We start from the raw sequence: 22,524 nt of genomic DNA, 5'->3' as shown, positions 1-22,524 counted from the left end.
AATGTCATGGAGAGTGGCTGGACAACTGCAGCAGCCAATTCCCTCAGGATTCTGGGACGCATCTCATGGATCTGTATCCAAAGCTCCTGATGACTCCCCAGTGCAGGGGAAGGAGGAGGCAGCACAACCACACCCACCCACACATGGCCAAGAGTTTTTAGGGTGAGTGAAGAGGAGAAAAACAAAGTCATCACCTTTGTCTAATAGATGTATTGTAATATTAAATGAAAGCTTAACAAAATTATTTAAGAAAACCCCTCCCAGCCCTGGCCTACCAATCCATCAGCACAGGCCATTTTAGAGACCTGCTCAGCTCAGCACGTGCCCCTGGGCCAGTTGGCTTGGTTGGGCCAGTTGGGTTCATGTTCTCTTGCCAGTCTGTGAGCACCACGGGAGCTGATGCCCCTCAGGGAAGCAGAGCACACACCTGCCATGGGAACAGCCTCACCAACACCTGAGGTCCCAAAGGCAAGTTTCTACTGGGAGCAACACAGCTGCACGACCTGGTAACTTCAGCCTCAGAGCTCCAGCAACTAAGCAGCAGTTGCCACCAAGGGCTGTTCAGATGCCATCAGAGCAAGGAAGTCCCCTGCCAGAAAGACAGCCAAGTATCCAACAGCTCAGGGTCTTGCCAGAGGGTGCTCAGGAGTTTCCAGATCTCTGCTTGTGTCCTTGTGCTGAAGTGAAGGGTCTTGATGTGCGACAAGAGGATCACAATGCTCCTCATCCCCTCCCCTCCTACTTCAGGATGATGTGGTAGCTGTCATTGGTTTCAGCTGCAAAGGAAGCAAAGCTCATGAGCCACCTGCAACAGCACAGGAGTCTGCTGGGCTGGGTGGATCCAACACAAGAGCTCCCCAAGAAGCAGGGAAGGGAAACACCAGGTAGAGCCTGGGCAATTACCTTTCATGGTGTCCAGAACAAAACATGATTCATCTTGGAAGTTCTGTATCATCTGAAAGAAGCCACAGAAACCAGCTCAGGCTGAGGCTGCATTTAAACACAATTCAGGTTGTGTTTAAATACAATACAAAGGCTTTGTGCTCTGCCACTCAGTGATGGGCATAGATTGAGATCACCAAGAGGGCTAGAAGCTGCTCGGGCAGGAGCTTAGTGCTCTGGGAGGTAGGAAAGGCACCATCCATGAGTATTTATTCCTTCCTCCAGCTCTTCAGAACTGAAGGTCTGAACCAGCAAGCCAAGAGAGAAACCATGGGCTTCGGGGATGCAGGTCTGAAGCAAAGTCTTCCCACAGCAATTCCCCTCCCTGCTTTTATAGCAACGACAGAAGAAACCCAGGTGTGAAGGAGGGTGTGTACAAAGCCTGGGGAGCACTGTTCATGCCTGATAAACCTCATGGGTTTAAGTGAGGTGGCCCCAGCAGCAGAGCAGCATCCCCAAGCACCAACATCTTTGGCTCTACAGGCTTGAACGACCAACTCCAATCCTTTGGAAACCAGAGGCGACTGAGCAGGGCCCTTCCTGAAACCTGCCTGGGGGACTCATTCCCCAGGGTCCCGTGCAACCTCCACAGCTGAGCTCAGAGCAGAGCTGGACACCAACCAGCTGAAGCAACCCAGTGCAAGAGGAGGAAAGGGAGGAGCCCGTGGAGGCTGTTACCTCATCACTGATCAGCACGTGGATCCCGGTCGGACCTTGCTTGTAAATCTGGCTGATCTGCTGGGAAGAGATGCTGAACAGCTGGGCCAGCTTCTCTGTCAGTTCCACTGCTGTCAGCTCCTCCAGGTAAATGGCATGGTACACTGCCAGGAGGAGACCTGTCAGAGCTGGGCACCAGCTGCAGCTGCCACAGCCACACCAGGGGTGCAGCCACCTCAGCCAGTGCCACAAGCCCTGCCCCAGGGAGCAGCTGCTCTGCCAGGGAACACCACAGCCCTGGGAAGGGACCATGCACATCACAGGTTTCCTTTCAACACCAGCACAGCTACCACCTTCCCAAGCCCAGGCTGCCCCATCTACATGCAACTGCAGCACCTCTGGTGTCTGCTCTGGCTGCAGCCTGCCCGGAGCTACAGAAGCACCAGCTCTACATCAACAGCCTGCAATGCCTGCTCTGGATTTATACAATTTTTGCCCCAAAAAGCTTCTATTTAAACTAGCATCAGCTGAGCAGCATTTTGCACCATTTCTGGCACATTTCAATCCCAGCAGGATGGAAACACTGCCCTAGTCCTGCCCTGTATGCCCACATCCTGGGGGGAAGCAAGAGGATCCAAACTGGAGCAGAGCAAGGGAAGGACAAGCTGGCTGCTTGTGCACTTGCTGCTCCAATCACAGAGGTGGATAAACGGGCGCCTGGCTGCCTGACAAATGTAGGTCACTCATTGTTGTCTGGGCAATGCTGGATTCTCACAGGAGCTCCTGTTTGTCAGCTCAGAACAGGCAACACCCGGACAGCCAGATTCTGCAGCCACCCCCTTGGCAGGCAAGGAGAAAAACCCAGGGGTTTAGACCATGGCAAGTACTGAGGGCTCACTGGAATCTTTTGGCACCCAAGGAGAGCACAGCCCCTCGGGTTGTGCAGAGGCTGCACCAGGTCACAGGTGACCTCACATGTGAGCTCACTGCCTCTTCATGGGCAGGAGGAGAGAGGCCCAGCAGCCCACCTGAGGCACAGAGCTGAAAACAAAAGCCACGGACCCTCTCTGAGGTAACACGAGGGCTGCAGGAAGAGCCTTGCACGGGGCAGTGGTGTGGGGATGAGGGGATTGAAGGCAACTGGTGTTGCGTGTCCACGGGCACCTGGAAACAGCCCCCACCACCTTTCTGCCTGCTGACCTCCCTGGCTGCTGTTTTCCCCATCGCCCTGTTGTGGTGCCCCCAGCCCACGTGCCCCCAGCCAGGCTCTGAACCCCTTACCAAAAAAAGTGCTGGTTACTGCGTCCCCATCCTCGTGTTTCTGCTGAAGGTCCCTCAGCTGCTGGGACTCCTGACACACGTAGATGGTCAGTCTGGGCCGCACCATCCTACAGACAGAGCAGAGAGTGAACACCACTGGGTTTGCTCAGGACACCTCTAGATCCCAGCACTCTGCCTGCATTCCTCCCTCCCTGGTACCCTCAGAAGAAAAAAAGAGATTGACCATCTCCAAGAAAAACCACTGTGGTCATCCCCACCTTGCTGAAGCAGCAAAGGTTTCTGAGAGAAGGGGATGAAGCAGCCAGCATGGGGACAATGGCAGGTGGCTCCTGAGCAGCTAAACCAGAGGGCTGAGTCCCGAGGAGCAGCTCCAGCCGCGCTCTGCTCTCACACGCGCTGCTCCTCCTACAGGTCTCACTCTGCAGTGCCAAAGCAGCTCGGGCCCCTCCTGCCCTCCTCCCCAGCACAGCAGACCAGGTTTCCCTGCTATCTCCCGAGCCATCAGAGGCGGGACGTGAACCCCCTGGAATGCTCCCCAGCCACACCTGAGCCGATGCCCCCCGGACCCTCCCTCCAGGATGGAGCCCACCCTGTGCCTCCGCCTGGCTACAGTGGTGCCTCCTGAAATGCTGCAGCATTAAACAGTTAAACACCAGTCCCTGCTTCTTAAGGGAACATGCAAAGAAATACTGCCTTTCTGGGAAGGGAACTGCACTGAGAGGCAGTTCAGAGGATGGAGGAAACAAGCACTGTGTGGGCAGGACTTTCTGGCTCGTTCCCTGAGACCCAAAGAGTAAGATAATTGCTAACACTTCTCTCCCACATGGATTTTCTTCCCCGACGTCTCTGAAGCGGTTACCCTACAGGCTAACTTATCAAAGAGGCTCAGGAAGGCCAATGAAACTCTGTTCTCTCTAGCAGCAAACAGGCTAAACCAAAACCAGTTTTCCTACCAGCCACAGTCAGCCTTTGCCCAACCAACGTACCGGCCTTTCAGGGCGTTGAAGAGCCGGATGCCGTCGGCGGGGCCGCAGATCTGGATGACATCTTCTCTGGTCAGCTTCAGCAGGTCTGCTCCTGCAGTTTTAAAAACCAAAGGGAGAGACAAGTCACACAGTCCAGTCCAAAGTGTCTGGGATGGGGGTGCTCTGGGCACCCCCCTCCTCCTGCTCACAGAGCTCACCCAAACCTTGTCTGCCTTCTGCCCCCACCTCCCCCTGCTTCTCCCAGAACATCTGCAAGATCTTTTTTTCCAGATTCATTTTGCAAGAGTGTGTTTGGGTACAACCCTGTGTCCTGTATTATTGACAGCTGGCTATCCAGCACCTTAGTCACCCTGCGGGCTGCATCACCAGGGAAGGAGAGGAAAATAAACATGAAGTGTTTCCTTACACATGGTACCTTCTCTCAGCTCGTTTTAACACCGGGGGGTGCTGTGAGCTCCTGGGAGTGAAACCACCCCAGTCCCTGCCATTTATGCCAGCTAAGACTAAGGTGAGAAACAAAGAACAGAGCTTTCAGGGAGCCCCATTTTCTTGTCTCAAGATTTTTAAGACATTTCTATTTGTAACAGCAACAGGAAAATGGCCTCGGGAGCAGGAAGAGGCAGAGGGACCCGGCACGGAGAAGGGGCAGACACGGAGGGGATGGTGGAACCCACCTGAGAAGTTCCTGAAGAGCCGAGAAAAAGTGGAGAAGCGGTTTCGGTGCAGCCACTGCTGAGCCTCCTGGGTGGTGCTGGTGGGCAAGAGGTTCTGCAACGTGGGGAGAGAAGGGTCACTGCCTCAGAGGTGACAGGGAAGCGTTTCCACTGAAGAACGAGCACAGGTCAGCTCGGTGTGGTTAACGAGTCTTAAATCGAGAGCCCAGTGAGCCAGGCTCACAGCACACACAGTCAAGCTGCAGCCTGGGCAGGTTTTGATTTTAAAGGCTCCAGAGGGACAGGGAAGGAGGAAAGAAGGAAAGGGGAAAGCACAGTGAAGATCAAGGCAGTAAGTAAAGGTCACAGTGAGCTACAAGAAGCTTGCTCACAGCTTCACGCTGCTGAGCTGGACATTTTTCACCCCATCAACTCTTTTTCCAACTAGGAGTCAAAAAGAAGGTACAACTCCCCAAAGCTGTTAAACTAGAGCAGTCTCTTCCCCAGCAAACTACAGCCACCCACAAAACCACCCCAGTTCCACCCCCAGTCCCCATGTTCCCACCTGTGCACCATCCTTACCACAAGCATAAGCTCTGAGGTGTGACTTACATCTGCGATTGGAGGGGGTGGCTCGGGCTGGTGGTTTGGAGAGCCATTGCTAGGGTGGGGACAAGAGCCAGAGCAGAAGAGGGGGTTAGTGCCACTCATCCCCTCCTGACACAGGATCCCAGCAGGCAGAAACCACCCCCCACCCTAGTCCTGTAACCAAGAGCACTGAAGCACAGGGACAGACCAGGTGGCCTCAACAGCAGCACCACTGGTGCAGTGAAAGACTTTGCAAAACCAAGGAGCTTCTGCTGGAGAATGAATCTGGTGGGGAAAGGCAGAGCAAAGCAGATGGAGGCTGAGCTGCTGCCCAGATGCACACAGGCTGCTCATGCCAGAGCTGGGCTTTGCTGCAGCTTGAAGAGGGAACAACACTCAGCTTCACGGGCTTTGATTCTCCCCCAGTGACACACCCTGTACCCAGCTTCCACTCCCTGTACACCATGGAACCAGGCCCTTCTGTCACCAGCAGCCATTGCCAGCTCAGGCACATCCATCTGGATGGAGTCCTCAACATAAGAAGGACATAGAGCTCCTCAAGTATGTCCAGAGGAGGCCACAAAGATCATCAGAGGGCTGGAGCACCTCCACTATGAAGACAGGCTGAGGAAGTAGGGGTGGTTCAGCCTGGAGAAAAGGAGGCTCCATGGTGATCTTAGAACAACTTTCCAATGTCTGAAGGGGACCTACAAGAAAGCTGGGGTGGGGCTTTTTACACATGTGTGTAGTGAGAGGACAAGGGGCAATGGTTTGAAGCTTAAAGAGGAGAAACTCAGGTTCGACATCAGGAAAAATTTCTTCCCTGTGAGGGTGGTGAGACCCTGGCCCAGGTTGCCCAGAGAAGCTGTGGCTGCCCCATCCCTGGAAGTGTTGAAGGGCAGGTTGGATGGGGCTTGGAGCAGCCTGGGCTGGTGGGAGGTGTCCCTGTCCATGCAGGGGGTGGGATCTGGATGGTCTTTAACATCCCTTCCAACCCAAGCCATTCTATGATTCTGTGATCCATTCTATGATGTCTCATGTCAGGTAGAAACAAAGAGCCACCCAGGCTATTCTCTGGACTTACCCTTCACCAATGGAAAAACTGCTGTGGGAGCTGTTGAAGCCAGGGGATGGTGCATTATTGACGTAGGTGATCTCTGGCCAGGGAGAGCACTAGAAAGGAAAACCCAGGAGAGTCACAGGATTGCTCTGAACAAGCACACACATCTGCTCTGGGCAGCACAGTTAACAGCTATTTGCTGACCCACAACTGACTATGGAACAGAACTGAAGAATAAAGCAGGAGATTAAAAAAGAAACCCACCACAGACAGGCACAAAGCCCAGAGTTAGGGATCCTTAATCTCAAAGAAGCCTCAACATTTAAAAGCAGTGAGATCTGGGATCTACACCCATTGCTCTGGCACTGGGCTGACACAGATGGTGCCCACCAGTCCAGGCACCTCGGGGCAGAGTCAGGCAGCAAATGCACCTGGGGCAGGACAAGGGTTCCCTCCCCAGGGCTGTTCAGCACCAACCCTTCAGTCACATTTCAATAGATCAACACTTCCCATTAGCACCAGGAGGAATTCACAGGGTTTTCGGCCAACTCACAGCTTTGGTGGCCAGTTGCCACAGGGGCAAAACAAAGCAGGGAGAGGCAAAAATCTTTTATTAGATGATCTTTTACAGTAGGGGAAAAGCCATCATGTTTCCAGGCACAAGAGCCCTTTTTTAGGTCTAGTAAGAAACACCTCCTGTGCCTACAAAAATTCTCTTGCTTTGCCTTGCAGCTATTACCAACTTGGCCAAGCATTTCACAGCAGAGCAGCCAGCTCCTTGCCCCCTGCGAGCCAGGCAAGCCAGGTCTCAGTAGAGCAAGACACCAGGCACTGCCTGGCAGAGCCCCCACCTCGGTGAGGATGGTGGTTTCATAGGAGGGCTGGTACTTCTCCTTCTCGTGAGGTGTTCGCTTCTCCATCTTCTCCCTGTCCGTCTTCTGCTTCCGATCAGCTCCTTTGGGCTGGAAAGGAGATGCTCCTGTTACAACAGCAGCACTGCAGCAGGATGCTCCATCTCTCAATACACCTGCCTCAGTTCCCTTTAATGATTCAACTGCTTTTTGGCTCTCATCTTGCAGGCCCTGGCCTGCAGTGAAAGGTTCCCATGAGGAAACGGACCAGCAAACTCTGAGCTGGTAACAACCTTGAAAGGTACAAACAGGGGACAAGTGGTTGTTCATGACACCAGCTGCTCTCCAGTGTTGAAGAACACAGAGCCCAGCCCAGCCACAACCAGGCCTGAAATGGAGATAAAGTGAGAACCAACAGATAAACAGTGTTTGCTTGGTGGGAACAGGGCCTTCATGCCTTTTTCCCCCCCCCCACTGTTTTCCTGTTAATTCTCCAATGAGAGATGTTGGAGGTGTGGCTCATGGTTAAATGACAGCAGTCAACCACTTTATTCTATAAAAGCCTGGTCCCATTTTTGATGGGAGAGATCTCTGTGCACTCTCCTCGGGGAGTTCTGGACCTTCTCTCCTCTAGCAGGGACACCTGCCATGGAGACTGACCCTCAGGAGTTGTGGTCTGACCAAGGACACCCAGCTGTGGCCTGACAAGGGTGAGAAATATTACTCATTCACTGTCTTTATTAGCAAACTTATCATTAAGTAATCTTCATTATTAAGACTGTAAGATCCTTTAAAGGTGATAATATTTTAGGCCTTGTATAATATTTGATAATTAGTAAGTTGCCAGCATTTTAGTGGTTAACCTTTGTTGTTTGATTTAATTATAAGTAGTAAAATTCACTGCTAATAGGCCCTTTGCATCCTAACTGCACTTCTGTTCTATCTCCCAATTTCCCTACACTTTTACTGTACTTGTGCCTCTTGTCCAGAATAATTAAAACCCCCAATGTTGTATGCAATAAATCTTAATTACTGCATTGTCTGTCATCCATCCCATGCAGGACAAGCATGGAGAGGGGGCAGCAGGCAGCTAGATAGATGTGCAAGAAATTAAAGAACCAGAAAAGATGACTCATCCTTCTACTCACCCACTTGTTGCTTTACAGAGACAAAAGGAAGAGAGCTGGGATGATCTGTACAGAATTAACTACAGCAACAACAGCACTTCTGTAATAACCCCAATATCCTGATCTACCCACGCCCCTAAAACGAGGCCAGAAGAAGGAGCTGAAGCATATTTTTGGAAGATACTTCTCCCACCAGCACATGTAGTCTCTAAAAGGAGAAATCTGGTGTCACACATCTGAGCTGCATCTTCATCAACTTAGAGAGGCAGCATTTCAGTGGCACAAACTGCACCAGGACACAGGAGAGCTCAGTTATGTCTGTGCCTTTGTCACAGCTTTGAAAACCCCTGCACTCTTACATGCAAGATTATTTTTCTTGCTGCCTTTTATCAAATGCTCAAAGCCCTGGGGAAAGCAGCAGGTAAGAGAGCACCAGTATAACCACCAGAGTTATCCCAGTGCTTCTGTGGGCAGAGCCCTGGAGAAACTCCTGAAAAACTTGGCCATGCATGGTCACTGCCTGCACCCACAAGCAGAAGGAACTGGGCCTTGGTGACCAACACGTGGATCTCCTGAGCAGATGAGGGCAGTCATGGGGCTGGTGGGGAAGCCTCAGGACTGCAAATACAGGTCCCACAGCCCTGCTGTTCCCCCAAGCTCCACAGCTCTTCCTCTGGACAGCAAAGCTGAGACCTCAACCAGCTCCAACCCTGCTCCGAGCTGGGCGAGGAGGTGCTGCTTAGCTCTGGCTTGAGGAGCCCATTTCTGCCACAAAAACCTCGTGCCTGCTCTTATCTTGCTGTGGTCAGTGCTGCTGCTTCTGGCAGCTGGAAAGCATCTGTGCTCCAGGCACTGGTGAGCATGGCCAAGGGGCGCTCAGCAGCTGCTTGAAGGCACCAAAATGCCCCCAGCTTTGAGGGGCAAGTGGGAGAAAGGCAAGAGCAGGGCAGGAGCCTGAATCCTGTTGATCCACAAAGCACAGGCTGCAGCCAACAGGTCCTGGGCAGGCACAGGGACACACACAGGGTCGAGTCTGCTGCCCAAGAGCAGCCCTGACCCCAGGGAGGGCTGGGCCAGAGGAGCAGCAGATGAAGCAGAGATCACCAGAGCCCACGATGGGGAGACCTGCCCTGAAGCCACAGTTTCACTGCTTTGGCTTTTCCTGGTCCAAGGTCACCAGAGCCAAACCACCCACCCATCCCCTGGCACAAAGAGCTGAAGCTCAGCAGCAACACGGTGCTGGATCCCTCACAACCTCACTGCTTGTTTGCAACCAGCCTGACCCCTTCACTCCCAGCCCCACCGCTGCCTGGTGGGGCTACTGCTTGCAGACACCAGCCAGAGCCCAAACAAATCACACCCTGCCTTCAGGAGATAACCCCAGCAGCCAAAACAGAGAAGAGAGAGAAGGAGGAAGATGCCAAGTCACCAGCACAGTGCCCATGGTCCCCTGGCAGAGCTGCAGAGCAGGCACCTGGCCCTGCTGTGTGTCCTAGACCCCAAGGGAGAGGAAAGAGGAGCCACAGATGAGATTTTGGGGGGTGTCACAGGGTAACAGAGGCAATCCCAGCACACCAAACAGCAGGGCCTGTCCCTGCTTGCTCCCTGCAGCCCGACCCCCGGGAGCTGCTGCACCAAGGAGCCTCCTCAGCCACTGCCAGGGGGTGGCTCCAGGTTTCTGCAAACGATCCTCAACAGCAACCAGGGGCCTGCACTGCTGGAGAGACCAGATCCATCCATCAGATGCAGAGGGACCATCAGCAACAGGTAATAATAGAGCAAGGAGTTTAGACAAAGCTCCTTGGAGGATCTCCCAAGCTGATATGACTCAAGACTAAACGTGGGAGGTTTCAGACAGAGGCAACACAACCCGTGTTCTCCCTGTACGTTCCTCTTGGCTTCCTGGTTTTGTAGCCTCAAAGGCATCTGGACTCACTCAACATCTCGACTCAATCAACTCCCCCTCTGCTCCCCCCTGGTGAGACCCCTCTGCAGGGCTGGGTCCAGTTCTGGGGTCCCCAGCAGAAGAGGACATGCAGTTGCTGGGGCACATCCAGAGGAGGCCATGGAGGTGATTCAAGGGCTGGAGCAGCTCTGCTCTGGAGACAGGCTGAGAGAAGAGAAGGCTCCAGGGGGACCTTAGAGCAGCTTCCAGTGCCTGAAGGGGCTCCAGGAAAGCTGGGGAGGGGCTTGGGACAAGGGCAGGAGGGATGGGATGAGGGGGAAGGGCTTGAAACTGGAAGAGGGGAAATTTAGGTTGGACAACAGGAAGAATGTGAAGGTGCTGAGACCCTGGCCCAGGTTGCCCAGAGAAGCTGTGGCTGCCCCATCCCTGCAAGTGTTCAAGGCCACGGTGGATGGGACATGGAGCAACCTCTCCTGGTGGGAGGTGTTCCTGCCCATGGCAGGGAGGTTGGATCATCTTTAAGGTCCTTTCAAACCTAAACCATTCACTGACTGAGAGGAGCCAGGGCGAGGCTGGCAACACAAGGCCAGCAGGATGGAGAGGCCCTTTGCTGACAAGCTCAGCCACGTCCTGGCACCCGTGACATCCACGGGTGCTGCAGTGTGAACTGGAACTGACTCTCAGTTTGTTTCCTAGCAGGGAAAGGCCACTAATGGGCCAAGGTACCTTGAAGACCTTGATCTGGCAGCTGGCAGAGTGCAGGTGCTCCGTGTACTCCCCGTTCTCATTCTCCTTGAACGTGTCTATCTGGACCCGGAAGGGCACCCCCTTCTCTCCCCCGTGCTTCCGCATGGTGAACTCCGTGCTGATGCAGTGAACCTGGGAAGGAGAAGGCATCCTGACCTTAGCAATTCTGCCCTGTTTGACTGGCCCAGCTGCCCATTCCCCTCGTGATGAGCCAGAACAGCCTTCATGTAAAGAGCAGCTTGGTGAGAGGAGGGAAATACAGAGCGGGGAGGGGAGCAGGGCAAGTGCCCCCCACGTTAAGGAGCTAAGGGGAGGCCCCAGCAGAGGTGGAGCCACATTCTCCCAACAAGTTCTGCAACCTCTTGATGCTACAGGAAAGCCCTGGACCAGCAGGGCAGAGAGTTCAGCTGCACCAGCCTCCACACATTGCAGCCTGTTATCCTGGGCAGGAGGGCCAGACTTTCAAGAGGTATTTTAGGCGGCTGGTAAGATTTGCAAAACCATCTAAGCAAGATGAAGACCCAAATCACAAAACCAATGGGACCTAAACCACCACAAAAATGTTTAAAACAACTCACTGGTGGTCAGTTGTGCCTGTGTCTTGCTAAGACATCAACTGCTGCTCTCTTGCATTGCTTGAGGCAGGAGGGGGGTGGTATTTTAGCTGAAATTCTTCTGCCCCTGCAGCATCTGGCTGTGATGTCAGTGCTCCAAGTTTAGGGGAAAAAAAAAAAAGCAGCATCTTCCTCCCCCTTGGAAAACTTACTTTTTTCCCCAGGCCCCTACAACAGGAGTTTCCCCACTTCTCTTTTACCTGGATAAACACAGAAGTCCTCTTTGAGGGATCCCACAGGAACTCCACAGTGTTGAGCTGGGTTGGGTTTGCTCTAGGGTCAATGATGCCCACAGACATGGGGATATCTGCAGGAGGGCACAGGGAGAAGCAGCTGTGGTTTGGAGTAGAAGGAGAAGATTCACAGGGAACATATGGAACATGGGCTGGGCTCTTCTCCCAGGAAACTGGTGACAGGACGAGAGGGCCTGGCCTGAAGCTGCTCCAGGAAGGTTTAGGTTGGATATTTGGAAGCTCTTCCTCATGGAAAGAGTGATCAGACATTGGGATGGACTGCCCAGGGAAGTGGTGGAGGCACCATCCCTGGATGTGTCCAAGGAAAGGCTGGAGGTGGCACTTGGTGCCCTGGTCTGGAGATGTGGGGGTGTCAGGTCATGGGCTGGACTTGATCTTTAAGGTCTTTTCCAGCCTTGGTGATTCTGTGAACCAACCACCAATCATGACAGCACTTTGTCCTTTAAAGTCAAAGGTCCAAGGGTCCAGCTGGAGGAACTTCAGCCTCCCACATGTTCTCCAGCCCCAACCAAGGTGCTGCCAGGGGGACTCACCTATGTCCAGGATCCTGTCCCCAGGCCTGTTCCACCTCCAGCCCTCCAGCTGCTGATGCTCTGTGTACTGCAGCCGCCGGTCATGGAACACCACCCGGAATATGCTCTAGAGGGGAGAAACAGTCTGTGCCTGGAGCTGCCCCAGGAAACCCCAGAGTCTTCAGGCTATGAGGCATCTCCAAGTCCCACAGGGGAGAAGACAGACCTCAAGGCTTCATGGAGAAGCCAAAACAATAAAAGGAAGCCCAGATGGACCCTGGAGGCAGAAACACGAAGGCTGCTGCTGATGCCTCCTGATGAAGTGATCAGCAAACACCTCTTGGCTTGACCCCAGACACCACCAGCCAGGCTGGTCTCATCAAGGGAAGAGAAAAGGGGAAATAACCCCCCACCAAGCCAGAGTTATCCCACATGCACTGTCATGGATGCAGGGTGAGACCTTGCTCGCAGCTCCCTGTGGCAGGGCAGCCCAGCTGGACACATGCACCCGTGCTCCCCACCTACCTTGACCAGTTTCCCATTTATCTCTGGCAGTTCCCCAATCTTCCTGTTGTCCAGCATCCGGATTTCATAGGACTGCCCTGGGGAAAGGAAGACAAGTGCAGCTCATGGTTAGCTGGGGATGGACCTTCACTGCCACCCCTCCTCTGACATCTTTTTCTGCCACACTGGACGTGTCACTTCACCCTCTCACCATGTTTTTTGGGGGAGGGAGGGGGCTGTCATGAGCATGAGCCATTAGAGCCAGAGCTGTAATACTCCTCTCCAGGCAGAGATAATCCTCCCCTTTCCTGCTGCAGTACTTTCTAGGAATTACCCTCATTAACCCAAGCCCAAGAACGGGCAAGAAATTGATTACACAAGCTTCCTCCACAAAGGTCACCAACCCTGATCTTCCAGTTCTACTTGGAAGCAGCAGGTACAGCTTGAACCTGTCCAACACCCCCCTGCAGAGCACCCCAGCACAGATACACCCATCAGCCACCTTACACCACTCAGCTTTTCATTAAGTGAAATCCCCTGGGCAGGGGGCAGGCAGCAGGGGGAAGGAAGTGGCACTTCCAACCAGGAGCCATCTCAGGGTCACTATCGAGGCGCTTTTCATTCCCAAGGGAAATTTCCAAAGGCAGAATTCTATTATTTTTTTTTTTTCAGGGTGTTTACAGGAGACTCCCACACAGCCCCCAGAGGGCATGGGGCTTCTCTCACCTTGGTTGAGATAGGTAAGTGTTTCGTCATGGAGCTTGACAGCCGGGGAAGTGGCAGCACACAGCACGTACTGGAAAGGCAGAATTTTGTTCTCGTTTTCCGGGGGCAAACTCGACTCTTCCTGCTTGAAGATGGGCAGGGCAAGGACGTCGCTGCAAACGGATTTATCAGAAGATTAATTTCACTTCTGGCTACAGAGAAATGATGCGTGTGTATCTAGTTCCTCCTCCACCTAGGAAGAGCTCTGAGGTTTTGTTAGTTAAAAACCTCCACACCCTGACATTCTCTGCAGAGCTGTGCAGGAGCATTAAAGCAGACTGAGAAGTGGACTTGGCACCTGCTCTTGCTCAAGTTTTTTTCAAGTCAAGTCTCCCTCTCGACCCAAAACCCCACACAGTTCTTGCTCCAGAGCTAAGAGACAACAGAGCCTGTGTTTCAGCCTGAAGCCCAGCTCCTCCAGCACCCCTCGTGCCTCAGAGCACAGCTGGAGTGGGGACACTGTGACGATCCAGGCACCAGTCTCTGCTGGCAGCACCAGCCCCCTCCCCTCTGCCAGCAGAGCAGCCCTGAGCCCCTCCCCCTGCTCCACAGGCACCATTTACCCTCCAGGAGAGCCTTGGCAGGAATTTGAAGACTTGCTGAGGTCAAGGTTACTAATTTTTTCACCACTGCCTCCTCTGTGCTTATAAATCTCCCCCAGCCCTCCCGCCCCAGCAGGGGGTTCAGCCCAAGCACAGAGACCTCGGGGTCCATCATGGAGGGGACACACGTGGTCAGGGCACCAAACCCTCCCTCCTGCAACTGCCACCTGCTGCACAACACACCCAAGCATCTCAGTGGAACAAATCTTGCAGGCTCTGACATGGAAAGAGCCCTTCTGGCCCAAAAGCAGTGGGAGGTGGACCCCCAGCTTTCCCCAAACTCATCAGCAAGCCCCTACACCCACAAAGATGGTGCCCTGACCCAAACCCAGAGCCAGGGAGACCCACAGGACTCAGGAGACACTACACATCATGGTGGCACTGCCCACACCGCAGGTCTGCACACTGTGGGACATGGGAGAACCTGGACCTGGGTTTCTGAGCCAAATGCAGGCTCCTCGTGTCCCTTACAGCCCCCATGAGTCCAGCACTGCTCTTAACGACAGGAGAAACCACAAACCATCAACCTGCAAGAGCCCAACCACCTTCTTGTCTGTCAGGTTTGAGGAGATGGGTCATGCAGGAGCTCCACATCATGCCCCAGGGCAGCATGGAGCTGCTCCAGCTGGCAAAAGCCTGGGCTCATTCTCCTCCGGATGCTGCTCGTGCTGCTCTTGGCACTGGCGGGGAAAAGCAAGGGTGGTCAAGTCCTGTGCTACCAACTTCTCCGGGGAGAAGGATGTCTCCAGGTCTTTACAACCGTGCAAAAAGCTTGGTCTCCACCCTCCTGCCTTCACAGATGCTTTTTCATACTCAAAAGGCCACGTGGTAACAAGAACTTGCTGAATAACGTTAGTTTAAAGCACACGAGCGATACCCCTGGGCGGACGGACACGCCGCTAACGGGAATTGTTGCTGAAGCTGCTTCCAGCAGCTGTTCTGAGCCAGAGCAACAGCCAAGAGCAATTCCTCTGTAGCATAAACCAGAACATCCACCCACTCACCACACGAGCAGAGCCCAAAGCAGAAGCAGAGTCTGGGCAAAGGCGCCTGAGCGCAGATGTGGGTGCAGAGCTGCAGATCAGCTGCCAGGGCCACCCAGCACCACCCCACCACTCCCAGGGGACATGTGGCATGGGAACAATGCTACTGGTCCCTTTGAAGGGCAGGAGTGAAGCACTAAGCCCTGATGAAGAGTCAGGTCACCTTCATCTCCTGTTACAGGCTCCAGAGATTCAGATGCTCACAAGAGTGCAAGAAAGAAGGAGTTAAATCAGCTTTTTTTTTTTTCCTTTAGTTGAACATTAAAAACTTTCCCAAGGAAAAACTGGATTTATCTGGCCAAACAGCAGCTCCCACCCTAATGGGGCTTTAACCCTTTGCTCTCAAGAGACCAATTATCTGCCCTTCCTCCAGTGAGGTGCAAGTAACACCCACCACTGCTGCCCAAACCTGAGCGGGAGAATCACAGAATGATGGAATGGTTTGGGTTGGAAGGAACCTTAAAGACCATCTAGTTCCAACCCCCCTGCATGGGCAGGGACACCTCCCACCAGCCCAGGTTGCTCCAAGCCCCATCCAACCTGCCCTTCAACACTTCCAGGGATGGGGCAGCCACAGCCTCCCTGAGCAACCTGCTCCTCACCACCCTCACAGGGAAGAACATTTTCCTCATGTCCAACCTGAAACTCCCCTCTTTAAGCTTCAAACCATTGTCCCTTGTCCTCTCACTACACACCTGTGCAAAAAGCCCAGAGAGAGCCCTTCCCTGCCCCAATTCCAACTAGTCAGACATCAGAGCCACAGATGCTCTGGTATCTCCTCAAGGCACATGCACACAATTAGGTAAATCACAACCCAGGGGCCAAACTTCTCCTCAGCAGAGGAGCAGCGTTTCCTCCCAAAGGGTACAGGCTCCCCAGGCAGGACAAAGCCCAGATGTTCCTGATCCCTGCAAGAAAGCACAAGGAGGGGAAAACCAGCCCCAACCTGCTGTGCCCAGGAAACTTCACTGGAAGGCTTCACCCTGCACAGCTTCTCCTCGCAGCTGGAGGAACGCAGGATGCGCTTCTCCTGCACACATAGATGCCCCTTCTCACAGGCTTTGACAGAGTGACACTTCAACCCTCCTGCTGCAGCCCTGGGACACCCCAGGTTTTGCTCTTTTGTTTTTTTTTTTGCTTTGCTTTGCACAAAAACAGTCTGAACAAGAGAGGCAAAGCCTGACCACGACCCCCCCACACACTCACTTTTCTCACGCACACGGGGCTCTTGCACGAGGCTGGATCCCTGTTTGCTGTGGAATCACCAGCTGCTCTTCAGGCTTCCAGAAGCTCCTCATGGCCACCAACACTGCTCAGATGGCTGCTGAGAGGGCCAGCAGAGCCATCCCTGGAAAACCTCCCTGCACAAGCCTCTAGGTTTGCCAAGTCCCTGCAAAACCACAGCCTGAAACTCAGTTTTGTTGTGAGCTGCAAAAGGGGGGAAAACTGAGGGCAGTCAAATCCCTGTATTTCTGGAACAAGCATCCAACCCAATTAATCAGGAATAACCATCCAACAAATGCTGGTTTGCTTGGCAAGCAACACTGCACACATGGAGGGGTCAGTGGAGCCTGTGACATCTCCACAGTGGCCACGGGTCCTGCCAAGAGCCCTTGGCAAGGACCTCCAGGTCTTCAGATGCTGGTACGTGTCTGTACCACACAGAATCATACAATCAATAAGGTTGGAAAAGACTTCCAAGACCATCAAGTCCAACTGTCAACCCAACACCACCCTGCCCACTCAATCATGTCCTGAAGTGCCACATCACATTTTCTGAACACCTCCAGGGATGGTGACTCCACTGCTGCCCTGGGCAGCCTGTGCCAGGGCCTGACCACTCTTTAAAGAAATTTTCCCTGCTATCCAACTTGGACCTCCCCTGGTGCAACTGGAGGCTATTCCCTCTCATCCTATCACCAGTTAGCTGGGAGAAGAGACCGACCCCTCACAGCTCCAAACTCCTCTCAGGCAGGTGCAGAGCAAGAAGGTCTCCCCTCAGCCTCCTTTGCTCCAGGCTGGACAGTCCCAGCTCCTTCAGAAGTTCTTCAGACCCTTTTCCTTGTGCTCCAGCCCCTTCCCCAGCTCCACTGCCCCTCTCTGGACACACTCCAGAAACTCAATGTCCTTCTTGTCAAGAGGGGCCAAAAACTGACCCCAGGATTCGAGGCACAGACTCACCAGTGCCAGCACAGGGGAAATCTGCACAGGACACAGGTAAGAGGATCAGCTTTACACACTGCAGAGCACAATAAAAGGTTAAATATTACTAGAGACAGTGTGGTTATAAAACAGCAAGGGAAAGCTCAGCAGGTCCTGGCTCTGGCATCTTCACAGCTGCTCCAGGAGGACAATCTCAGTTGCCTGCAAACAGCAGCCAAACGCTGCAGCCACTGCCACAGCCTGCCAGGAGCACATTGCCCTGTTGCTTCCTACTTGTCTCCCATCCTGCCACCCCTGCCAAGGGCAAGAGAAGCCGTTTTAAGGCTGTTTGGGGAGAGCCAGGAAGCTGTGAGCCCCTCAGGTACCCATGTCCCACCAGCAGCCCCTCGTGACGTCCCCGCGATGCCCAGCGGGGCCCAACCCAGCTGTCAACAGCAGAATTTTCTTTAGACAAACCCACCTGCTCCAAAGGCATCTGGAGCAGCTCCTGCAACTCCTGGGGACACACCTCCCTTGAAAAAACAAGGAATATTTCCCTGTGCCTTTTAACATATTTTGGGGAAAGGCACTTCCCTTAAGGCCTCTGGGTCTGGGGTGGGAGAAAAATCTCCTGGCAAAGATGGAATGAAGAGTCACAGAGCAGCTCTGGGGATGGAAACACTCAGCCAACACCTGATTATCACCCCCAAAGCTACCACCTAATTCCAGGGAACAACAGGAACATGAAAAAGTCCAGTTCATTTACAAACACAAAGCACAATCCTACCATGCAACTCCAAGGAGAAAAAGCTTCCAGCCCCAGCAACAACCCTCCTCATTCCTCCCCACACGCCAGCACTCCTTCCCCAGGCAGCAGAGTCCCTCTGCCATAAGGAGAAGGAATGAAAGAGGAAAACCCCCACCAGGCAAGCACAGAAAAGCCACAAACACACGCAAAAAAAGGTGCCTGTTGAAACCTTTCCCCTCTTCCCACGACACGGGAGAAAACATCAGGGCCAGGAAGGTCGGTGCTCATCTATGGGCACCCGCTCTGTTTACCGGCAGCACCAGTCAGAAGCCTTCTCAAAAGAGCATCGGGTTTCAGCAGTGGAGCAGAGCTCGGGGCGGGGGCAGCAGCAGCACAGCTCCCCCCCTGCTGACACGGAGCTCAGAGCCCCTTGGCACCAGCTCTACCCGCGTGGAAAAGCTGGGCAGGGGGGATCGGGGCAGGGGGGTCGGTCACAGCTCCAGGACACCCAGAGACGTGGCCTTGGGAAACCCCTGCTCGAAGCTCTGGGGTCCAAACCCTGTGCCCAGCTGGGTCAGTAAAAGGTGTGGATGCTGTGAAGCTCGTGGCTGCACCGTTTTCTTGTGCAATTAAAGCTCCAAGTCATGGCTGGTGGGTTTTAGCTTGACAGTCTGTACGTTAAGATGATCCACCACACCTTGGTTGCCCCTCTGAGCACAGCGTTTGCGCACGGGGCCTCTTCCCAACAGGAAGGGGAAAGGGGAGGGAAAGGAGCTTCAAAGCATCATGACTGCCTTGGACATCCCCTGCCCACGTGGAACTGAAAACTCATCCCCTCCATCACCCCATCAAAGGTAACATAGGAGGAATTTCTCCTCCAAAAAGCTGCCAGTTCCAGTGCCCAGTGTTGCCATTGCCAGAGAGCAGTGGGACACGCTCCCCCTGAGCTTGCACACCCCTGGGACACCCATGGATTGAGGGCTTTCTTTCCTCCAAGTGCTGCAATTACACAAACCCCAAAGGCTGTGACAGACCCCAGAGGTGGTCAGGGATAACTCTGTGAAGGTGCCAGGTCTCCTTGTCCCTGAATGCAGCAGACATGGAGGCTGGATGAGAAGAGCTCTTCCAGCTCCTTTGGAAAAGGGCAGCAGCCTGGAAGTTGCCTCCCAGCCTGTTCTACCGTGAGCAATCACCCAATGGATCATTTTTAATCCTGACATTTAGCATTTCCAACTGTAGATCCCTCTGAAAGCTCCAGTTTTGCATCAAGGTGTCCTCTCGCACAGGCAGGAGAGGCCAGGGACACCTCGGAATGTCTATTTGAACTCTTTCTGGAAGTAAAACCAGAGAAACTTCCTCCAGCTCCACCCATTCCCAGCATTCCCAGAGAATCTCAGCTGCCTTCTCTACTTGGCTCCCCAGCACTGCATCTCTCCTGCTTCTTCTCCTGGAGGTCTTAACCTCAGCTTCCATGTCCTTCCCCACCCACCTGTGTGCCCAGCTCCCCCTCAGGGCTGTGGGAAGGGATCCAGCTCACCCTCCCCTCTCACTTTGAGTCGAGGGGGAAGGCAGGGTGAAAACAAGCAGAAAAGAAACAGGGTTTGAATTAAAGCCCTCGCCCCAAACTACTCCCAAGGCAGCTCTTGCAGGCAACACCAGCCTGGGATGGAGCCAATTAATCAAGGGCAGCAGTGGGGAAATGTGTGGCCACACACAGACTTGGCATGTCCCATGTCCAGCCCAACACCTCATGACACCTCATCCAAGAGCTGCCAGAACCAGGTGCCAGGGGAGCAGGACCCGGTGCTGGGGAGTGAGGGAGGCAGCTGGGACCCATCTCTGGGGCACAGGCCACATCCTTGTGCCACAGGGTTTAAACATCCGACACCACCAGGTCCTGATCTCCATCGCTGCACTCGGGATGTTGGAGCCTGTGGGGATCCTGCTTCACACCTTAGCTCCAGGGTTAGCTCAGAGTCAGAAGCACAGCCGAAAAATACACACCAGCTTTCCTCTGGGAGGGTGGTTATTTAGGGCAAAGTGCTGCTCCTTGGCCATGGCTGCAGGCTGCATCAAACCAAAGCAACCAGCCACAGGCTCTTCACGCCAGGACTGGAGAATCACAGAATCACCCTGCTTGGAAGGGGCCTTGAAGATCATCAAGTCCAGCCATAACCTAATTCCCCCTACCATAACCTAATTTACCCGTTCAGTGCTTAAATCATGTCCCTAAGCACGATATCTACATATTTAAATACTTCCAGGGATGGTGACTTCACCACCTCCCTGGGCAGCCTGTTCCACTGTCCAACTGCTCTTTGGGTAAAGAAAATCTGAGGACATCAGGAGGCCAAAGCCCTGAGCAGTGCTGGGCTGGCACAGCCCCCTGCCCTCCTCCCCAAAACAGCTGCCCAGTGAGAGCCCCAGGGACCACGGGCTCTTTGTAGCCCCAGCCCAACCTCAAGTAGCCACCACTATGTCCCAGGGTTGGTACCAGAGCTGAGTGTCCTGTTCCCTCCTGCGTGACACGACGAACGCTGAACCCGCTGCCGAGCAGCACAGCCCCCCCATCTCACAGCACAGCCCCCCCAACTCACAGCACAGGCCCCCCCCAACTCACAGCACAGCACCCCCCCAACTCACAGCACGGTTTCCCCATCTCTCACCTCGGTCCCCCCCAACTCACAGCACGGTCCCCCCCAACTCACACCTCGGTCCCCCCATCTCACAGCACGCCCCCCCCAACTCACAGCACACCCCCCCCCAACTCACAGCACAGCCCATCTCTCACCTCGGTCCCCCCCAACTCACATCTTGGTCCCCCCATCTCACAGCACAGCCCCCCCCCAACTCACAGCATGGTCCCCCCCATCTCTCACCTCAGTCCCCCCCATCTCACAGCACGCCCCCCACAACTCACAGCACGGTCCCCCCCACTCTCACCTCGGTCCCCCCCAACTCACACCTCGGTCCCCTCATCTCACAGCACGGTCCCCCCCCCATCTCTCACCTCGGTCCCCCCCATCTCACAGCACGGTCCTCCCCCATCTCTCACCTCGGTCCCCCCATCTCACCCCTCGGTCCCCCCCATCTCACCCCTCGGTCCCCCCCATCTCACCCCTCGGTCCCCCCCATCTCACCCCTCGGTCCCCCCACCACCCCGAAGCTCCTCAGCCCAGCCCCCCGCCCAGCCGCAGGCCGGGCCCCTCGGGCGGCCGGAGCCCCCCTACCTCATGCTGTAGGCCCCGGCTCCCAGCTCCTGGCCGATGCCCGACAGGCTGGCGTCGAAGTCCTGCACCAGCCCCGACTCGATCACCTCGTCGGCCAGAGGCAGCTTCAGCGCCCAGGCCATGCTCCCCCGCGGGCCGGGCCCCGGGGGGCTCCTCGCCCCTCTCGGGGAGGGCTGAGCCGGCGCGGCTGCTCCCTCCCTCTCCCGGGGGCACTGAGCCCCCTGCCGCCCCTCGGGGTCCCCTCTCCCGGGAGGCTGAGCTGGGGACCCCCCAAACCCACCCCCGAGCCCTCAGGCCCCCAAGGGGCCACACGAGCCCCAAGACCTACACACGCCCCTCGGGGAGGGGGGGGGTGGGGTCTCAACCTCCGGGACCACCCCTTCCCTTAGTGCCCGGAGCAGCCCGGGGGGCTCCGAACCCAACTGACCCCCCAGGGGCTGCAACCCCAGACACCCCCCCCCAGCCCTACGGCCCCTCTCGAGGGGCTGCCCCCCGCGGGGAACCCCCAGGCCCGAGCGCCTGCCGACCCCCAAGCGGCCGCCCGAGCCCCAGACCCCCCTCAAAAGCCAAACCCCAGCAGGGGCTGCCCCGCAGCCACCCCCGGGGCCCCGCCGGCCCCGCTCCCGCCCCGCCCGGGCCGGGACCCCACAAGATGGAGGCGGCGGCGCCGCGGACCCCCCGCCCCCGCCGCCAGTGGGGAAGGCCCCGCCCCTCCGGCGCGTCCAGCCAATGGGAGCCGCGCTCCTCCTGCTGACGCAAGCGAGACACAGCCAATGGAAAGCGGGAATTGGGCTGGGGGGCGGGGCGTGAGGGCGCGGCGAGGGGCTCTGGAGTCCCTGCGGCTCCACCCTGGGGGCCGTGGGTTCGAGTCCCGGCCCCGGCTCATGCGTGCGCTGAGTTGCGCGGGTCTCAGCCGGCGGCGCGCCGAGGGGTGCTTTTGTCTCTCCCGGAGATGCAGGGGGGATGGAGGGAACGAAATGCCATTGGAGACGGCCCAGCTCCATCCTCGGAGCCACTTCCCCGAAAATCCGGGTGCAGGTAGCATGGGGAGCCACGGCAGGGTACCGAGAGCAGCCGCCCCACCCTGTGTCCCTCCGGGTTTAGAACGGGGCAAGACGAGTAGCGACCCCTCCCCCCCCCCCCTTCCTTCCAGAAAAATGGAGAAAGGAAAAGAAAAAAGAAAAATACTGTTTATTTCACACCACTACATCAAGTGCGTCAGTCTGCCGTGTCCCCGGAGAGGTGACCCGGCGTCCCCTCCCCAGCCCCCCCTGCAGCCCTCGCCTCTCCCCATCACTCCCAGGGCAACGGA

General features: G+C 55.3%; 1 protein-coding gene across 2 annotated transcripts; it reads right to left on the bottom strand.

Annotated features, from left to right (window-relative positions):
• Positions 1-195: 195 nt before the first annotated feature.
• Positions 196-21,663, bottom strand: TFCP2 (transcription factor CP2). 2 transcript variants are annotated; one of them, XM_051641419.1, is made up of 15 exons: positions 21,213-21,663; positions 13,409-13,560; positions 12,704-12,780; positions 12,200-12,305; positions 11,613-11,719; positions 10,778-10,930; positions 7,019-7,129; positions 6,192-6,280; positions 5,102-5,180; positions 4,541-4,634; positions 3,867-3,957; positions 2,881-2,987; positions 1,621-1,763; positions 904-955; positions 196-776 (listed from the first exon to the last, which is right to left on the bottom strand). In XM_051641419.1, the coding sequence occupies exons 1-15, from the start codon at positions 21,332-21,334 to the stop codon at positions 739-741; spliced, it is 1,521 nt and encodes a 506-aa protein (XP_051497379.1). In that variant the 5' UTR covers positions 21,335-21,663; the 3' UTR covers positions 196-738. The 2 variants fall into 2 exon arrangements, with proteins under 2 accessions (XP_051497379.1, XP_051497381.1); XM_051641421.1 differs by having other exon boundaries at positions 5,132-5,180; positions 21,213-21,662.
• Between the last annotated feature and the right edge of the window lie 861 nt (positions 21,664-22,524).

Source organism: Apus apus, chromosome 28, assembly GCF_020740795.1.
Source record: "Apus apus isolate bApuApu2 chromosome 28, bApuApu2.pri.cur, whole genome shotgun sequence".
NCBI lineage: Eukaryota > Metazoa > Chordata > Aves > Apodiformes > Apodidae > Apus > Apus apus.
The sequence above is the reverse complement of the archived record's forward strand: the minus strand, read 5'-3'. Positions and strand labels throughout refer to the sequence as shown.

Bases quoted from the DNA above. Each gene is read 5' to 3' on its own strand.
- TFCP2 (XM_051641419.1), bottom strand. From the start codon at position 21,334: ATGGCCTGGGCGCTGAAGCTGCCTCTGGCCGACGAGGTGATCGAGTCG. The intron at 11,720-12,199 runs GTGAGTCCCCCT...GCCCTCCTGCAG, and splicing joins GGACAGGATCCTGGACATAG to ATATCCCCATGTCTGTGGGC. The intron at 5,181-6,191 runs GTAAGTCCAGAG...TCCCCACCCTAG, and splicing joins AGTTTTTCCATTGGTGAAGG to CAATGGCTCTCCAAACCACC.